We start from the raw sequence: 19,244 nt of genomic DNA, 5'->3' as shown, positions 1-19,244 counted from the left end.
AGACCACTGCCTGGAAAACAGAGTGTCTTCAAAAACAAATAAGCTATTCTAACCAAAACTCATTCAGCGATGGGTTTGTTATCTCACAGCCTGGCTCCCGTTGGTGGTCAATTGCCTATTAGATACAATGATCTGCAGTGGCCAATCATCTTACAGACTGATGGCTATACACTTCCACCGAAGTGATAAATGCAGTTATCAAGTGAAGAACTTCCAAGTGTGAACTTAACTGAGTGTAATGAACCACCGTTCTGAACAGACAGCATGCCACAATCATTTTGCACATATTGGAAAGAAACAGTAGAAATGTACAAATGCCGTTTCTATCTCCTGTGACTTCCAATTCACTTTGGCTGTTAATCGTTGCTCATTTGATTAAAAAGAGTGAAGGAGAAATTAGGCATTTATGAAGGAGAAAGATAATTTTTAAAGAATTTAGGGGATACTAGTTATCTGACTAACCATTTCCTGTGCAGGCAAATGATTAGGGAATTCCTCTCATTGCTGATTTATTGTACTGATAAATGCGGATTTGTGCTAACATGTCCAACATGTATTTTTAAATTTATATTAATTTTTTGTTACAGCAATATTTGGCTCAGCATTTGCTGATAATAAAATTCATAACCATAATATCTGAAAGCCTTAATGTAAATTTCTATTCTGACCAACACCTGTAAATAAAGTGCTTCAGGCACTCAGTAAACCTATTATTGTTGAATTATTATTATTGGATCAATACTGATGTGTTTTGCAAGAAATTTCCACCTAATCCAATTATCTTTGTTCAAACTTTAGGGGTTCTTCTGCATTTATCACTGCTAAAACAGCACAAATTTAGAGATGCGACTGAGCTCAAGCTAAACACTTAAGAGTCTCAAGCCCAGTGCAGATGTAACATTCCCAATCTTGTATTTATGGCTAGAAGATAAGAGTGGTGGTCATCCTCCTTCACAAATTCTCTTCTCCCTTCCTGTGGTAGTGTTAACCATGGTGCATCCTTTTGCCTGGATAAGAACTAGCCATGATGAATGGCATCCAGGGTGAATTTTAACCAGGGTTGGCATGCCAGCCTCCAACCCTGGTTTAAAGCCAAACCATGGTCAGCACACAGCCAGATATAATACTACACCAGTGTTAAACCAAACAATGGAAAAGAGGGTGGTATCCAGGCTGAAGAGGGACAAGAGTAGGGTAAATAGTGCTTGCTAGGTGCCTGATGACTCTCATTCCACCTACACCGAGCCTCAACGATATCATAGTTAAAAGTACATGTTTAAATCTTTCCCACTGAAAGGAGATTTTAAAATGCTTCATTTTGGCCCAGTTGCACCCTTTGCTGGAACATTAACCATTCAGTACATTAACTAATAGTCTAGTTCTGCTTTTAAAATGTATATATATAAAATAAAAAGAGAGATCTCTAAGACTGAAAGTGCAGATTGCATTTATTCTCTGCATGGATGGTCCTCTGTAAGGTCACGCAAGTACTTAACACACCAACCAAATAGTTCCTACATTCAAATCACATTCACGTCAGTGAAATGTTAATTCTATACAAACAAAAAAATGATAATAATTAAAACAAAAGACAAGTCAGCAGGAAGAAAAGAAAAACCCTAGTTCTAAGTTAACAATGGCAGAACGCTACTGAGACAACACCATAGAAACCTCACTGAAGCAGGAGTTAAATTCAGGCCACTTCTTAGCAAAGCTCATCACAGACTTTGAAAAATATTGTTGTTTTCTTTAAACTTTGGGTTTGGGAGTCAGATTTTCCAGTGTGATGCGTCATTCAAAAATGCTAATGCAGAAGCATAGCGATCCCACCTGGTAGGATAAAATATATTTCAATTCCTCTGAAAATTACTGCTGACTGACACCCATTTGCTGGTGATCGGCTTCCGCCTCTTCTTCTTCCACATCTGCATTATATTCTTCAAACGCATCATCGTCTACATCTGGAAGCCCCAATAGCTATTTATAAAGACGACAGAAATAAAACTGTGAGTGTAATACAAAAGGGCAAAACAACCAGGCAACAGCACTGATGTTCTAAGACCAAGAACAAACTGAGGATGTGGTTATTTGCAGCACCACATAAAAGCATTTAAAATTGGGGGAAGGGGTGTAGCAGCTCAGTGACTCATGGGCCGGAGAGGGCCAATTCACACATTAGGCAGCAGTTGACTTGACTTGTTCCTAAGATACTTATCAATAAAATGTGGCCAGCTCCAGCTCCCTGAATGAGCACACCTGTAGGATGATGAAGTTTGTAGACACCTCTGGTTCATTTAGTTTTCACACCTTTGGTGTTAATAATAATAAAAAAAATGTGTAAAGAAACCCAGGCACATAAACCTCCTTTCTTCACAGCAATGGGGGCTGCCATACTTCTTGAGTTCCCTTAAAGAATTTTAGATACCAGAGTTAGCTTTGCAAACCTGGAGAACTATTGATAATACTGGGCCATTAGTCTGACTCTAATGCATTCATGCAGCCTTGTAAATAAGCCTGCAGACATTACTAGCCTGCTAGGCACTAGGCTGCGTTTCCAGCAGAAGTAGGAGGAGGAACTGTTATGCTAGATTCCCAGCAGGTGCTTACCAGGAGGGAGACAGGTGAAGCAGTTAGCACAGTGCAAATGCACTATATTGCTTCCGGTAGTGCTCTTGCACTGCACTGACCGCCCTGCCGCCTTGCTCTCCCCCCCCCCCCCAGTAAGAAGCACTGACTCACCTGCTGGGAAGTTAGCCAGGAAGCCCTCTCTTCTGCATACAGCAAGGAAACGCAGCACACTTAACAATGTAGTTAAAAAGAAAGATGACAGAACAGAGGGTTGGATCAACAGACAACCAGGAAACCAAGTGGACTGGAGGAAGAGAAAGAGAAATCCCTCTGCCAACGCTGCCACCAGCTTGTTCACTTGTTTGTGTAGAATTCCTGGTTGCCTGTAGCTACCAGGTAAGTTGTTAAAGGCAAGGTTGTATTCAGAGCTGGATAAAAGGTGAATGTGACATCCGCCCTTAGATGGAACTGCTGTCCATTCACTTTTAACAAAACTAACTTCCACATTTTGGGGTTGTGATATTTTGATCACCAGGCTGCAAGCAGCCCTATGGAGAGCATCTAATGCAAGCCCTACAATGTCAGGATTGCCTAGGGTTAAACCATAACTGAGAGATGCGCATTCGGGGCCAAGTTGGACTCCAGCTCCCATCAGCTGCAGCCAACGTGGCCAATAGTCAGCAACATCTTCAGGGCATACAGGATGAGTGAAACTATGGCGCCCTCTGTGATTCCATCCTGCGCCACTCCAGACACATGAGAAGCAGGGGAGATCACATGGCAGGGGCTGATAAGAGAATCGCTTCCTGTGGCTGTGTGCACCCAGGGAAGATGCCCCTACGGAGAGTAACCACAGTTGTCACCCCTGACCTGAGGTTCCTGGTTTAGCATTACTGGAGCAGAACAGGGCAGAGAAAGACTGGGGAACCTGAAGCTCCTCCACCTGTGGTTGCTGGACACTAAGTCCCATCAGCCTCAGCTTCCATGGCCAAAGGTCAGGGGTGATGTGAGATGAAGTCCTACGATCTCTGGAAGGCCAATGCTTCCTCATTCTTCGGAAGGAGGAGCAACACATCTGATTCTTCTTAGTGTAATGTTTTCTCAGGGGGAAAGAACATGCTCCACCCTTTTCAATTTCAGTATATCGTGAAATTTCACCAGAGGTGCCAGGAAATAATTCCACATCAGAGTCTGCCAGCACAGCCAACTACTCTAGTTCTTTAGATGTCGCATGCTGAAATGAAAGAAACGTGTGTATCATTTCTCATATGGGATGGACAGACCCTTTTGGGTTGCTTTCCATCCCAGCTGGGAATGTGTGTTTGGAAAACGGGAGACAGAAAAATAAAGCTCTTAAAAATAAACTTAAGCTTATATACATTTAAGTGTAATGATGGGAAACGATTGTGGAAGCGTGTGGTGTTTGTGGTCTGGCATGTTGAAAACAAAGCCTCTTAACGCAATAAAGCCAAAGGGTAAAAAATGGGCACTTACAGGTCTGAATGACTTGAAGACTTTTTCCAGTATTTCATGCAGTGTCTTTTTACCACAGGAGGAGATGTAGTCCTGCGCCAACTGCAGGAAAGGCAAGCAGTCCTCGCTTTCACTCCAGACGTGCTGCAAAGGCAAGCCATGACAAAGCAGGGATTAATCATGCTGGCAGGCAGTGAAGTTTAAAAAGAAATAAAATGGATAGGGAGAGATTCCGGAGCTGTAGAGTGATCTATAGAGAGCTATGGGGAGGAACAGGTTAAAACCCAGGGGCCTTAACCCCCATCTAACTCTCTGCTGTCCAGTGGCTATGTAGTTGCATACAAATCCTCCCTCTGCCATAGACTCAGCGTTGCCACGTATATTTGAAGGATTTTTACTCTGCTCTCCAGCCACATGGTGACTTACGAAGAGCGACAGTGAGACAGTCGCTGCCCTCAGGCTCATGACACAAAAGGAAAGGGGATGGGGAGGGGAGAAAGCAAGCTAAAGCACCAAGTCAAAGTAGCAGAATTGTTATAGTGGGTGGTGCCTCCTGACGGTCAGCATTTTGGAGGAAGGAGTCAAGGGCATATCAGAATTTTAGGTTTGCGCACCTAGAGTGGATGAAAGTGATGTGTCACCCTAGCGCAGGGGTGCAGAATCAATTTGGCCCATGAGCCACTTTCCCCAGCCCATGTTGAAATTCCCTGGCCCTCTTCATGCTTGCTGTGTTACCTCAGAGGTGCAGAAAAAGCCACAATTGATCCGTGAAGCCACTGTCCATCAGCTGACAGGCAGTGACTTCAAGTCTGATCACTGGCAGCTTTTTCTGTACCTTTCGGGTAACACAGCAAGCATGAATTTGAACAGACTTCCCCCGTGCAATGCAGAAGCTCCTGCATTGGTCCTGCACCTCCCTTCCCTCCTGCGCTGGCAGCCAGGTGTCTTGGTGAGCAACGCAGCGAATGAGGAGAGCTCAGGGCCAGCACCAGAGGTTGGCACTGACAGGCACCTGCAGAAGCCACAAGTCTCAGGATGTGGCCCGCTGCCCATCCATGGAACCAGCAGTCCTGCTGCACCTCCACCTTGCCCTCAGTTACTGCTCACATGACATCTGCAAGCAAGCAAGCAATGGCAGAGGCAAGGGGAATGAGCTGTAAGTTCTACTTGCCTCTTCAACCTTTGGTCCTTGGATGTTGCTGGACTACGACTCCCATCATCCCAGACTGCTGGGGACTGTGGGAGTTGTAGTTCAATGCTATATATGAGGACCCAAGTTGAAGAACATGGCTTGCCATACAGACTGGCCTCCAACAAAGAGGGCAAGCAAATGGGGAGTGGTGTGGTGGACAGGAACTCACTCCTTAAGTCTTCTCACTGAAAGATCCCCAGAATTTGAAGGCAGCATTGGGAAATCACCAGGATGTGATAAGGCAGGAAAGATAATCACAAAAAATCATCTTGATATCTCCAGCTTTTTGATTATACAGTGGACGCTCGAATTGCAAATGTGATCTGTGCGGAAGGCGCGTTCGCAACCTGCAGCGCCACGTCTACACAGGCATGGCTCGCGATTTAGCGCTTCTGCGCATGCGCTAAGTGCGGTTTAGCACTTCTGCACATGCACCAAAACCCAAAAGTAACCCATTCCGGTACTTCCAGGTTCGGCGCAGTGCACAACCCGAAAACATGCAACCTGAAGCATCTGTAACCTGAGGTATGACTGTACAGACTTAACATTTTACTCAAATTATAATGTCCCCTCCAGTTATCACACACAGCCACCCTTTTATTCTCCATGCAACTCTCTAATTCAGATATATTTCACATCCAATGGGTCTTGGACAACACATAGCTACAGTATTGATCTAGCCACATCTGCAGTCTTTCAGAACAAAGAAGCAGGGTGTTCATTAGTGCAGGCACTTAATTAGGTTACAAACTGACTTGCTAGTAGGGTTCAAAATGCAGAGGGGCTCATCAGAGCCAGTGCGGTTCAGTGGATAAGAGTGCTGGATCAGGACTCTGGAAACCAGAGTTCAAATCCCAACTCATCTGTGAAGCTCAGTGGGTGACCTTGAGCCAGTCATTGATTCTCAGCCTCACCCACCTTGCAGGGTTGTTGTAAATATAAAGCAGGAATTGAGAGACATGTGCACCACTTGGAAGAAGGATAAAATGCAATTAATACCATCTATGAAATATCTATCCATCCATCCATCCATTATCCATCCATCTCTACACCCACACCCACACCCACCCACACACCCACAGTGTGTGTGTGTGTGTGTGTCCGTCCGTCCCTTGGAAACAGAAGTAAGGTCTGTCTTATGTACCAAAGCCATTTGCACCTCACAAAACCTTTCAGAGGAAAAGAACAAAATTGACAAACTATAGAAATTATTGGGGAAAGTGAAGACTAATTTTGTTAGCACCCAAGGTAAGACTCAGGTGAATTTGAATGTTTTGATCATTCCTAATGGATGGACTATGCTGGGGGATTTTAACACAGTTGAACCTGGCTTGGCAGCATATGAGCTGCCAGATGTTTTTGCAGAGGTGTCACATGCTGTCAGCTGTGTACCTCCATCCATAGTTCAGCCACTGCATTCTGCACCAACTGCAGCTTCTGGATCAGGTCCAAAGGCAGCCCCACATAGAATGCATTGCAGTAATCCGGCATGAAGGTTACCAGTGCATGAACTGCAGTGGCCAAGTGATCCCTATCCAAATATGGCTGCAGCCAGCGTAGCAAAACCAAGCTAGTATAAGATGCACTCCTAGGTCACCTCGACCTCTAACAGCCTCCTGTATTAAGGAGTAGCCCCAAGCTAAGTATCTGCTCCTTCAGAGGAAATACAACGCTATCCAGAACAGGCAACCGCCCTACCTTCCAGATACGTGAACTGCCTGCCCACAGAGCCTCCATCTTCCTAGGGTTCAAACTCAGCTGTTGGCAGATGCTGGCTAAGTTAGCTGAAAATACTGGCACTGCCCCTGCACCAGGGTGGCCACCCCACCATAACCAGGTCGCATGTTGTCTCCAAAAGGAGGCAGATCTAAAGAGGATTAATTTCAAAGTCGTTTCCAAAAGGTTTGTTACATAAGCACATTTGCAATGAGATTCCCAATGATAAAAGCATATAGGTATAAATAGCTATTACACAAAATCTGTCCTGTATTACCAGTATCCACTCTATACAGTTCATACAGTCAGCTGAAGAATTGGGAAGCAGAGATTTTCCTAGACTGGACCATCTCTCTTTGGAGACTGCATGTCTGAATTTGCCTCCATGAAAAATGTTGCATCATGGATGATGCTGAACAAGTCTCCCTGAGGTGCTATTTTCATTTTCTTTAAGGATTCCTCCACCCACCACACCAGGCACCATCCCCACCCCCATCTAGCTTGAATTGGTACAATCTGGAAAAAGGCTTTATCACTGGCAAATGTTTACCACTCAATTCTGCTGATTGCATAAACTGGCTCTAGGAGGAAAGCAAGCAATTATGCGTGAAAACGAGACAAAAATCTCAAGACTATGTTTTGAACAATGTCAATATATTAACTTTTACATGTCAAGAACCCCAGATTTTAGGTCCAGGGCATCTGCACATAGAATATTTCAAAGAGGGACAAATCAGGTTACCCCCACACTTCCTGTACTGTCCAGTTTCCAGTTTTTCACAAAGAAAAATAGGTGTCAAACTATTATTTTATTACTACTTCATTGTGAATATTAGAACATATAACTATGACAGCTGCAACATACGAGCAAAATCAATTTCACATCTCAAGCATAATCCAAAGAACAGAAAGAAAATTACACAAGGATCACATCAAAGACCTAACTGAAAGCACATGATATACAAGATCATACGCAAACATTATTTAGCAGAGTAGACAAAGCCACACAACTATGAAATACAACAAATGCCACTCAGTCCCCACCGCTAGATTACCATGGTTTGGAGGTCAAGAAATGCCCTGTAGTCTTATTTCTTTGTTCTCCCTCTGCTCTTAAATATTTCCCTCCTATTTTTTGGAGCTAACGTTCTTAGACCTTTGCAATGGCATTTTTGCAAGCCACAGTTTGCTCCAACCACAGTTTGCAACGTGGTTAGAAGTGGGTCTACAAATTATGCAATGCTAAACCATGGTTAGCTCTAGAATGGAAAGAAAGGGAATTCACAAAGTTGGAGGAGGGAGGGGGGAGAGGTATGAGACCCCACAGACCACCTCTGCTTTGCAAACCATGGCACACTTCTTCAGCATGCACACGAAAGCTCATACCAGGAACAAACTCAGTTGGTCTCTAAGGTGCTACTAGAAAGAATTTTCGATTTTGTTTTGACTATGGCAGACCAACACGGCTACCCACCTGTAACCTTTCATAACTTATGTGACCCAACAGCAGGGTCAGAATCTTCCACCTCCCTCTCAGAAATGTGTGTGGCTGGATATGAACTCCAAACATTATTGGCCATTGGCCTGAAAACTACAGATGCCAAGACATAAGCAACACATGAGGCTTGTAATGTGCTATTAATTTTTATTGCGAGTCTGTAAAAGGATTTCCAACACCCCTGCTTCTGTTGCAATGCTGGCGTTGGAGGGTAGACACCTAGTCTGTGTTTTGTTTTGGTTATTATTATTATTATGATTCATTTCATTTCTGTACCGCTTTATATTTTTGGTTGGTGTTCTATGCTTGATCCTGTTAGTTTTATATTTTATATGTTTGTATACTTAGCTACTGAAATATTATTATTATTCACAAGGCAGCAGAGTTGAGCAGTAACAATCACTATCCCATCTTGGCAGGGGGAAGAAAGAAATATGCAAACGGAAACACTTGGGGGGGGGGTTAATAGCAGGGAAGTGGGCACAGGTTTGCGAGAGATACAACACCCGTCTACATTTTCACAAGCCATGGTTTATGAAGGTGTGGGCCAAAGTCCCAATAACACCAGTGAGCAAGAAGGCAGATCTAGCATGGAGAGAATGAGTGATATAAACATGCAAGTGTGCACAGGACGCAAGATGTAGCAAGAATGGAATGTTTTAGAGGTTATTTGTGGTAAAAACAGCATCTGATTTAGTTCAGCACATACAATGCTTCATGGACGAAGAGGAATAGCTCTGCATGGCTTCAACATGTATAGAATGGTTGTGAATTGGCAACGAAACAGAAGCCTTCAAATCCATGTCTTTAAGAAACAAGGCACAAAGCAGCCCAGATGTCGTTCTAGCCACTCAGTTGATTACTGTATTTTATTGTAAGACTGTTAATCAACCAAATATTTATTTGGCCTGGCTGCTGTTGTTGCGTTTGTTTGTTTTTGCTTCCAGTTGCCAGAAAAGCAATGGGCAAGGCTGGTTTTCCACCCTTCAGGCAGTAAACACACAACAAAACTACCATATATAACTTAGAAAGGATAGAGACAGGTTTTGTGTGGAACTCCTTTGGACCTTCCAAAACCACGACATCACTCTGGATTCACAAAACTCCTATTAGGCTTTCACCCAACTCCAACAAGGCCCACACTTGGCTCTGCCCCCTAATCCCAAAGGTCCACTTGGTGGTTGAACCTTCCCAGGAACCACAACTTTTTATATCAAGATCTGGCAACTCTAGTCAAATATGGAGCCCTAGTTCTTAAGGCAATCAACTGTGGGCTGCTTTCTGTTAAGCAGATCCAATGTTTCAAAACTTTCAAATGAACTTTACAAAGCATAACCTGCTTGACACAACTGCATTATCAACGCAGTAACGTTTTTGCCTGCTCTCCATTTTTACCCTGCAAAAGCCCTGGCAAAGTGCCTAGTGTCATTGAGAACACTGTCCTGGGGCCAGTTATTATTATTAAAAAATATATTTTTAATCCATTTTCATCTATGAGTAATTCCTCTCTCTGGGAATTCAGAAGAGGTCTAGAAATTAGGCTGTGATAATTGGTGAGGTCTCCAATTACACTACAAAGCCAAGGGCAGGCGTGCGAGAGACCTCCCATCTCAGATTGTCACAAGAACATAGGGAATTAGTTTATACTGAATCAGACCATTGGTCTATCTAGCCCCATATTGTCTACACTGACTGGCAGTGGCTTTCCAGGGTTTCAGGTAAGCGGACTCTCCCAGAGCTACCTGGAGATGCCAGGGATCAAAACTGGGACTTTCTGCATGCAAGACAGATGCTCTACCATGAGCTACAACCTTTCCCCAAGTACTGTGCTGTACTGTACACTGTTCCACAGATCTAGCCCAAGACCAACACTACACCACGCTAGTTCTGTGTCTCATGCTCTCCTTTAATTACTTTGGCCTTTTCCACAAAGGGGCTTTTGATGATCAGCTTGTAGCGAAAATTAATTGCAATAGGTGCAGCATGGCTTCTGAGTCATGGGCATACTTACAGAGTGGCAAGCCCTATTCCCCCATGGGAATGTACTTAAGACAGCAAGGCATTTCCAGTGAAATTGATGTGGCCCACCTTAAGCCCATGGGAGATGGTGAGCTACAAATAAAAATCCAATAATTCCCCTTAAATGTGATACACAGGATTAGATGCAGACTTAAGCCATGCTCCGAGTAGACCCATTGAAATCAAGGAGACTTCCATTAGCCATTGCTAAATTAAGGCCTAGTGAGTTCAATGGGTCTCTTCTATGCACAACTGAATCTGGTGCCACCAACTCAAACTCATTCATGCCATGCATTTAAGGCACTATGACACCACTTTAAACCGTCATGGCTTCCCCCAATGAATTCTGGGAGCTGTCATTTGTTAAGGGCACTGGGAGTTGTTAGGAGACCCCTAGTCCCCTCCCAGAGTTCCTTGTAAAGAGGCATTTATTGTAAAATGACGGAGAATTGTAGTTCTGTGAGGGGAATAGGGGTTTCCTTAGTTCAGCAATCATAACTGGCTGCAGCTCCCAGAATTCTCTGGGGGGAGCCCTGACGGTATCATAGTGTTTTAAATGCATGGTGTTGATTATGGTCCTAGTGAAGGACCATTCATTATTTCTGCTAGTAAAGCATAAGAAGCCATCACCTGCCTGGATTCTGCTGCAGCCAAGAGGCCGCCAAAAGGGAAGAAGTGGCATCCCCTCAGAAAAGAATTTTCTCTAGATCCTCCAGAGAGTAACAAATTTAAGATATTCCTTTCAGGAAGCCCTTCGTGGAACTAAATGGGTACAGGGGTGCCCCTTGAGGAGAGGGCAGTTATCCTACTGGCTCCATTTTATCACAACACATTCTCCACTGGATGGGGTGATAGCAATTCACCCATGCTATTAGCCAAACCGCTGATGGAGGTGAAATGGGGCAGACCTACACTTTGCTCCCCCATCCTTTGGTACCTGCCTTCTGAGAGAAAAATAGCAGATTCTGGGAGGAGGTTTTGAATATGCTACCTACAGAGCTGGCTCTTGATTTCAAACCATCACTCAACTTACTACTTTCTATTACAGGTAGGTCGTCGTGTTGGTCTGCCATAGTTAAAACAAATAAAAAAATAAAAAAATATCCTTCCAGTAGCACCTTAGAGACCAACTAAGTTTGTTCTTGGTATGAGCAAACACTGGCTCCCTCAGCCTGAAGCGAGATTGAGCACCGCACACACCCCAGTCGCCTTTAACTGGACTTCACCATCCAGGGATCCTTTACCTATTGCCTTTTAATTCTGGCCAACCTGCCAGTGACCACGGGAAGCAGATTCCATTTTGCATACGATCTGGAAAGGACGATGCTCCCAGCAATAGGAATCCTAAGGATTGCATTCTCTGCCCTTTCCCTCCTACATCATCATCCCAGGCACCCACATTTTCTATTCTTCCTGCTTAGTAGCAGTAAGTGACCCCATCCTTGCTTATATCGCTGCAACCCCAGGCCTGCTAGGAGGTCCTTTCCCCTAGCAAGCTATGCACAGAGCGACACTTGAAATTTCCCACCAGCCCCTCCCAGGGTAAATGCAAGGCAGTAACAACATGGGAACTGTACCGTTCAAGGCCTGGCGTTTCCTCTGGGGTGAGAAGGATGTGCAACATTTTCAGAAAAAGGAGTACCTTGAGCTTCACTATCAGATCTCTGGAGCTTCAACGCTCTGAAAGATGGAGATGCCCTCAATGGATCACATGAGATCCACCAAACACCACCCAACCAAGGGACTCAAGACTCCTGGTTTGCAAACCAGTTCCTATAGGTACCCAATTCCAGAATTGTCTAAGATGAAAGGGGAACCGCCTGCCTTCATATCTAGCAGGAGGTTACACGTTGCTGAAGGGAGATGCACTCTGCACAAGCTCAGATATGCTCTTCTCTTGTTTACAACAGAAGAGCAGTTTCTGAGCTCTGGGCGAAGTCCTGTGCCCAAGATTTCAGGTTAAAACTCCAGAGTGGAAGGAAAGGAGGACCTTTTCTGCCTCCCCACTTCCAGCTACTCTCTGAAGACTGGAGATGAGACCCTCTTAAGAATATTAGGGGGGTGGACAGGGAAAGGACTGGACCATGTGAAAAACAAACACAGTAATTTAGTTACAGGTGGGTAGCCATGTTGGTCCGCCATAGTCAAAACAAAACAAAAAATTCTTTCCAGTAGCACCTTAGAGACCAACTAAGTTTGTTCTTGGTATGAGCTTTCATGTGCATGCACACTTCTTCAGATACACTGAAACAGAAGTCACCAGATCCTTAAATATAGTGAGGGAGTGGGGAGGGGTATTACTCAGAAGGGTGGTGGGAATGGGTGATCTAATTTAGCTTCAGTTCATTCATTTTCAGCTTTGCATTCTTGTTATTAAAAAAGCACACTTAGACGTTCCGTTGTTGCGCCTGTAACCTCGGTATCAGGTGCCATTGGGCTCTTAGTTTTCATATCTCCATTTCTAACACAGCCCTTGGGGTCCCTTCCAATGCTACAATTCCATGATTCTAGGAGGGGAGAATAACAACGCAGGTCTCCTTGAGCTCCTTGGAGAAAAATACAGGCTGGAATTGAAATAAATAAATGTAAGCCATAAGGGTCAAGAGAAGCCCCAATGTTTTAATTGTTCTGCTGCCTGGGGGGGGGGGGGTTCCTTTGGGAGCAAGGACGAGATATAAAAATAAATTCGGCGAGGGGCCAGCACTTTCCAGAATAAAAGGATGCACCCAAAAAGCAGGTGAAATCCCAAGTGCTGTGAGTGTGGATGGCCAGACTGGAACCATCAGGAAAGCAGAAAAGGCTGAAAGGCCCCAGAAGGGTCAAGACCCCCTTTTCTCTCTGTGTGCCCCCCACCTCTCTATCAGGGGTGCCAACTTGAATTAAATATTGGGGGTGCAAGGAAGCCCCACCCCGCATAATTGATCCCATGACACCACTCTAATAGCAATGCTCATCAGCAGTATTTCAGATATTTCGGGGGGGGGGGAGGAAAGCGAAGACACCTCAGCCCCGTGGTTCCCAACAGCAGGGGGGACAATTTGATTTTTTTAGGGGGGATTTTATTTTTTAGGGGGGACAATTTGAGAATGAGATATTAACAGTGAATGGTCTTTTAGTCTTCCTCCATGTGAATAGCTCACTTTTGGAATAATATGAATTATATATTGGGGGGGGGGGCGGAGGACGCATGAGGATTTTAGAGATGTTTAGGTGGGGCATGGCCCAAAAAAGGTTGGGAACCACTGCCTCTGCCCCTAGGTCTTGGCTCCTGTGCTCACTCTTAAGAAATACCTCCCCCCAAAAGGTGGGGAAATGATGATGATGATGATGATAATAATGATAATAATAATAATAATAATAATAATAATAAATTTATTTATTTATTTATTGGAAAAAACCCCAAAGGAAAAAAAGACAGCAGGGGAAAGAAACAGAAAGGGGCTCGCTGGTCTTTCTCTCCCAAACCCCCCCCCTTAATTTTTTGTGCGTCTTAGGGGCCAACTCCATGGGGCTCAAATACGCCAGGGGGACCCCAAAAGGGGGGTGAGTTGAGGTCTGTGGCCATTCAAAGCGTGTCGCGTCACGTGATGGGGCGGGGCGGGGCTGGCCTGGCCTGGCCTGCCCCCCACTCAATATTTTATTCCAGTTGTGGGGAGGGGGAGGGGAGGGGGGAGGCCACCCCCTGAGGTGGGGGGGGGGTCGCCGTCGCCGCCGCCGGTCGCTACTTACGAAGCTGTCCCCGCCGCAGCCGTTGTCCGGGCACAGCACGTAGAAGGAGACGCCCGGGTCGGCGTAGAAATCCATCCTGCGCTCCGTCTCCTCGGTGGCGATGAGCTCGAAGGGGGTGCGCGAGCACCATTTGTCCGCCGCGTCCGCCAGCTGCTGGAAAGCCATCGCCTCAGGCCGCCGCCGCCGCCACCTCAGGCCGTGTGTGTGGGGCTGACGGGACCCGCTTCCTCCTCCTCCTCCTCCTCCTCCTCCTCCTCGGGGTTTACTCGGCCGGAGCTGCTCCTCCCCCAGGCGCTGCTGCTGCTGTTGCTGCTGCGGCCGCCGGGCTTCGCATTCCCGGTTTACATGCTGAGGGGACGGCCGCTTTCCCGCCCCCCGCCCTCTCTTCTTCTTCTTCTTCTTCTTCTCCCTGCTCTCCTCTCCCCGCCTCAGCAGCCCGACATAGGGGGCTCCTCGGTCGCTCCGCCTCGGCCGGATCCTGCTGGATCTCGAGGAGAATAAGCCACCCGCCGCCTCCGCCGCTGCCGCTCTCGCCCCTTTCGGGTTAGGAGCCTCGCGGTGCGCACGCGCAGTCGCGCAGATAGGTGGAAATAACGGGAACGAACGTCCGTTCGCGGAGGAGGAGGAGGAGGAGGCGGCGCGAGCCTCGGGGTCTCTTCGCTGCCTGAAAGAAGGGAGACGCCCTCAAAATAACGCGCAGGAGGGCGGCGGCAGCCCAGTGGATCCGGCCATCCCCAATTATCCTGCAAAAACGCCCACGGGCTTTTGCAGCCGCGCTCCGAATTCTGCTAATGCAGTGCCTGAAAGCAATCCAGAGGCGAGCGTAACAACAAAAATCCCAGGCCTAGGTCACTTTTTGTTTCAGCCATATATATATGTGTGTGTGTGGCTGAAACAATATATATAGCTGAAACAAAAAGTAACCTAGGCCTGGGATTTTTGTGGGGTGACACACACACACACATATATATGCACAGTATACACGCACACACGGGTGTGGGTGTACACACACGGACACACACACCAGTATTTTAACCCCACAGCTATATATAAATATATGCTGTATAGGTATGGGATTAAAATACTTTCTCCAGAAAAATAGCAGTGTATGTGTGTATTACATATTATATTATATAATATGCATATAATATATGCACATATCAGTGCTTTTTTCTGGGGGTACGCAAGGGTACGCATGCCCCAAAACATTTTGTGAATCTAAGTTTGGCCTCATTGAGGGGCAGTATTTCAATATGAGTAGGAAAATGAGAGTATCCCTAAACATTTTTTTTAAGAAAAAAAGCACTGTATATAATAGAATATGTAATACGCACACACAGATATTTTTCTAGAGAAAGGTGCTGGAACTGACCATGAACACCTCATTCTCTTATAATGGCAATGGTGCCCACCTGAAAGGTGCTGGAACTGATTTCTGGTGATAACAACATAATAGCAATATATGTGTGTTGTACCATCTTACTCAGGAGGTTGTGGACTCTTTCCTTGGAGGTTTTTAAGCAGAGCTTGGATGGTCATCTGTCATGGATGCTTTAGTTGAGATTCTGGCATTGCAGGGGGCTGGGCTGGATGACCCTTGGGGTCCCTTCCAACTCTACAATTCTATGATTCTACATATAAATATGTGGAACATATGCAGCCCAGTCTTCTCAGAATCAGTTGCCTCTGTGTTGAATAATATTTATTCCTAGCTAAGGACACATTGGTTTGCAACCCTGATCTCACATTCACAAGAGCATTGCAAATATCTATTTTTGCAGGGAGGCATTTGGCAATTTAAGGTAGGCTCCTCTGCCAGAAGCGGTATGAGCTCCGTTCTGTTGAAAGAATGCATTAAAATGTGCAGTGCCCCGTGTTCGCTGGCCAAGATCCTCACAGCTCTGTGTGTTGGTGTGCATGTGTGCAGAACTTAAAATAAAAATTCAAGTAGTAAGATGTGCTAGTTAGGACAATTGGCCAATTTATTCCAACACCAAACTGCTCTTATAGCTGACAAGGAGCCATTTAGGCGGCAGTGCGCAGTGTTGCTTTCAATTGCCCCCACAAAATTTCAGCCGAGAAAGGGCCAATTTACAGACAAGCAGGTTGGGAAGCAAAGCACTTCAGGAATAAATTGACTAGGTTAATTTGGCATTGGCTTCCTTGGAAGTTTTCAAGAAAAATCTGGACAGCCAGCATGCTTTCAGGATATGGCATGCTTCACGACAAAAGACTATTCCTAGTTCATTCAGTGAGTTGTGTCCAAACTTGCTGCACGATCAATTCTATTATATTTCTGGGATTTGCAAAATGCACCTGTGCAGAGACCTATAGCAGCTTGTGCCAGCACAACCCAACAATATATTCAGCTGACACAGGAACCTAGAAGCTTCCACAGTCCAGACTATCAGTTCTCTGCGCTTGCACAGTTTCTTTGACCAGGACCTCTCTAACGATACTTGAGTTCAGATGCTCTTTCTTTTTTAAAGTTTTTTTATTTATACATTTCATTAGTTTTACAATCCGTTTAACATTTCAAAATTTGACTTCCTTCCCTCTCTTCCTGCGGCTCCTTACATTTATTTTTTAATATCATATGCATTTCCAAATTCATTTAACTTGCTCATTTAATTATCTACTTTAACTATATACTCTTATAAAACTGCAGGTTGTTACAATAATCCTGCTATTTACAGATAAATCTGTTTACAATTTATCTGTAAATATTCAATAAACCAGGGGTGGCCAACTCTCAAGAGACTGTGATCTACTCACAGTTAAAAACTGGCAGTTAACTACCCCCTTTTTGGGGTTCAGGTCAAAGTTGTTGAGCTTGTTTTAGGGAGGAGGAAAGCCCATGGGGGGGGGGGTTCGGGTCAAAGTTGTTGAGTTTTTTCAGGGAGGAGATAATATGTTGAGCTTTTTTTAGGGGAGCCACAGTTGTTCGGCTTCTTTGGGGGGAGCCAATGATCTACCAGTGATCTACCGCAGACGTCCAGTGATCTACCTGTTGGACATGCCTGGTTTAGACCAACACGGCTACCTACCTGTAACTGTAAATAAATGTGTGCAACGTCAGGGGTGGGGAACCTGTAGCCCTCCTAAAGTTGGTTTCCTGCTGCCATCACCCCATCCAGCATGATGGTTCAGGTCAAAGTTGTTGAGCTTTTTTGGGGAGAGGCCAGTGCCAGTGATCTACCACAGACGTCCAGTGATCTTCCGTAAGTTCCATTCTTCCTTTGCTGGGGCTTCTGCTTCTTTCCACTTTGGGGCAAGTAACATTCTTGCTGCTGTAGTCGCATACATGAAGAAATTTCTATACAACTTAGGTAGTTCTGTTCCCTAATTCGGAAAGGAATAGCTTCTGGGGGTTGTTTTTTTTCTATAAAAGTTATTTTGAACATCCTTTTCACAACATTCAGATTCTCATGGCCACATCAGAAACAAGCTAGGTTGCCTCTGGGCTAGCAACTTCGAACTATGTATTTACAGGTGAAACTCGAAAAATTAGAATATCGTGGAAAGGTTCATTTCTTTCAGTAATTCAACTTAAAAGGTGAAACTAATATGAGATAGACTCATGACATGCAAAGCGAGATATGTCAAGCCTTTATTTGTTATAATTGTGATGATTATGGCGTACAGCTGATGAGAACCCCAAATTAACAATTTCAACTTTGGGGTTTTCATCAGCCGTACTTTCTACTTGCATATATCTGTATCTGTATCTGCAAAGACTACAAGCTGTTTACCGGTATATATCAGCGTCCAGAACTGTATTACTGAAGCCTGATCTTCTGCATCAGTAAACAATTTAGGACCTTAAGCTGCCACTGTTTGGTGACTGGAACTAGGGGCAACTTCCGCTATGTGGGTATCTCCTCTCAGAGAGGGATAGCAAGATTTCTGGGAGTGATCAGAGTCCTTAAAAACCATGTACCACAAATATACTGTCACCAACATTTATTAGAAATATGTGATTTATCGGTTTGGGATGGACAGGTGGGGAAGCATCTTGTTACTCAGAAATAAGCACACAACTTGCATGGCTGAAGTTCATTTTTTATTTAAATAACACTTTAAAAAGAAAAAACCTACAAAATTTTACAAGGCATATATATATTATTTACATATAAATGTAAACATACTATGTCTAAACTAATGATGCAGATAAATCTGAGGCACAAACTGCATCAAAAATAGTAGATCATACATCTGAGTTCGGTCTCGATCCTATTTTATTCCAGTAACATTTGAAATAGTTCTCAGTTCTCTAAATAGTCCTGCCTGCTAACTCAGTTGGCCAACACGTGGCTTATGAGAAACATTAGGAATCTATTCAATACAACAGCCTTTGTGCACAAGGTGTGGACCATAATATCTCTGGAAATCCCAGAGTCTTTCCAGCTTTGGGAGTACAGTCGTTTCAATTCCTTCAGATTACTAGATGCCATTACCAAATCCTACACCTTGCAGCAGAATCCATATCTAGGCCAACTCAGCAGCAAGCCCAGCTAAGTTGAATCTGACTTACTTCCATGTGAGTGCACACAGGACTGCAGCCCCAGTTTGTTTGCTTTTTTATTTTTCTTCTGTTAGTCACAAAGAGGGACAAAAGCTTTGCAAGACACTCTGAAGTACACCTAAGGTTTCATCTCAAGCAGTGGCTGCATATTTTCAAGTCTATCTTTTTGCAGGCCACAAACTAGAAACAAAGCAAGGTTCTGCCCCATAGCAAACACCACTTCTAGTACCTAAGTTTCTAATTTCTGCAGAAATTGCGGTACATGCACAGCCTTGTCTATACGCCCTTCAGAACTGGCACATAACATTCCAAAAACGTATGAATGCTTTCTCCCCCCTGCCCCCTTCTCTCAAATGCAGAAGAAAGCCAAACGTGAACAGTGCTCATCTTCCTCCTAGTGGATTTAATTTGTTTTATAGCTGCGTAACATTTTAAAGCGATGCATCCATCTTCCTCCAATTCACATCGCATTTGAAAGATTGCAAGACAGGCATTCAAAAGAACGACTTGCAACCCAATCCCAC

General features: G+C 44.7%; 1 protein-coding gene across 1 annotated transcript; it reads right to left on the bottom strand.

Annotated features, from left to right (window-relative positions):
* Positions 1-1,424: 1,424 nt before the first annotated feature.
* MTURN (maturin, neural progenitor differentiation regulator homolog) lies at positions 1,425-14,390 on the bottom strand. The gene is made up of 3 exons (XM_033165485.1): positions 14,196-14,390; positions 4,063-4,185; positions 1,425-1,977 (listed from the first exon to the last, which is right to left on the bottom strand). The coding sequence occupies exons 1-3, from the start codon at positions 14,358-14,360 to the stop codon at positions 1,867-1,869; spliced, it is 399 nt and encodes a 132-aa protein (XP_033021376.1). The 5' UTR covers positions 14,361-14,390; the 3' UTR covers positions 1,425-1,866.
* Positions 14,391-19,244: the final 4,854 nt, after the last annotated feature.

This window comes from Lacerta agilis, chromosome 12, assembly GCF_009819535.1.
Source record: "Lacerta agilis isolate rLacAgi1 chromosome 12, rLacAgi1.pri, whole genome shotgun sequence".
Lineage (NCBI taxonomy): Eukaryota > Metazoa > Chordata > Lepidosauria > Squamata > Lacertidae > Lacerta > Lacerta agilis.
The sequence above is the reverse complement of the archived record's forward strand: the minus strand, read 5'-3'. Positions and strand labels throughout refer to the sequence as shown.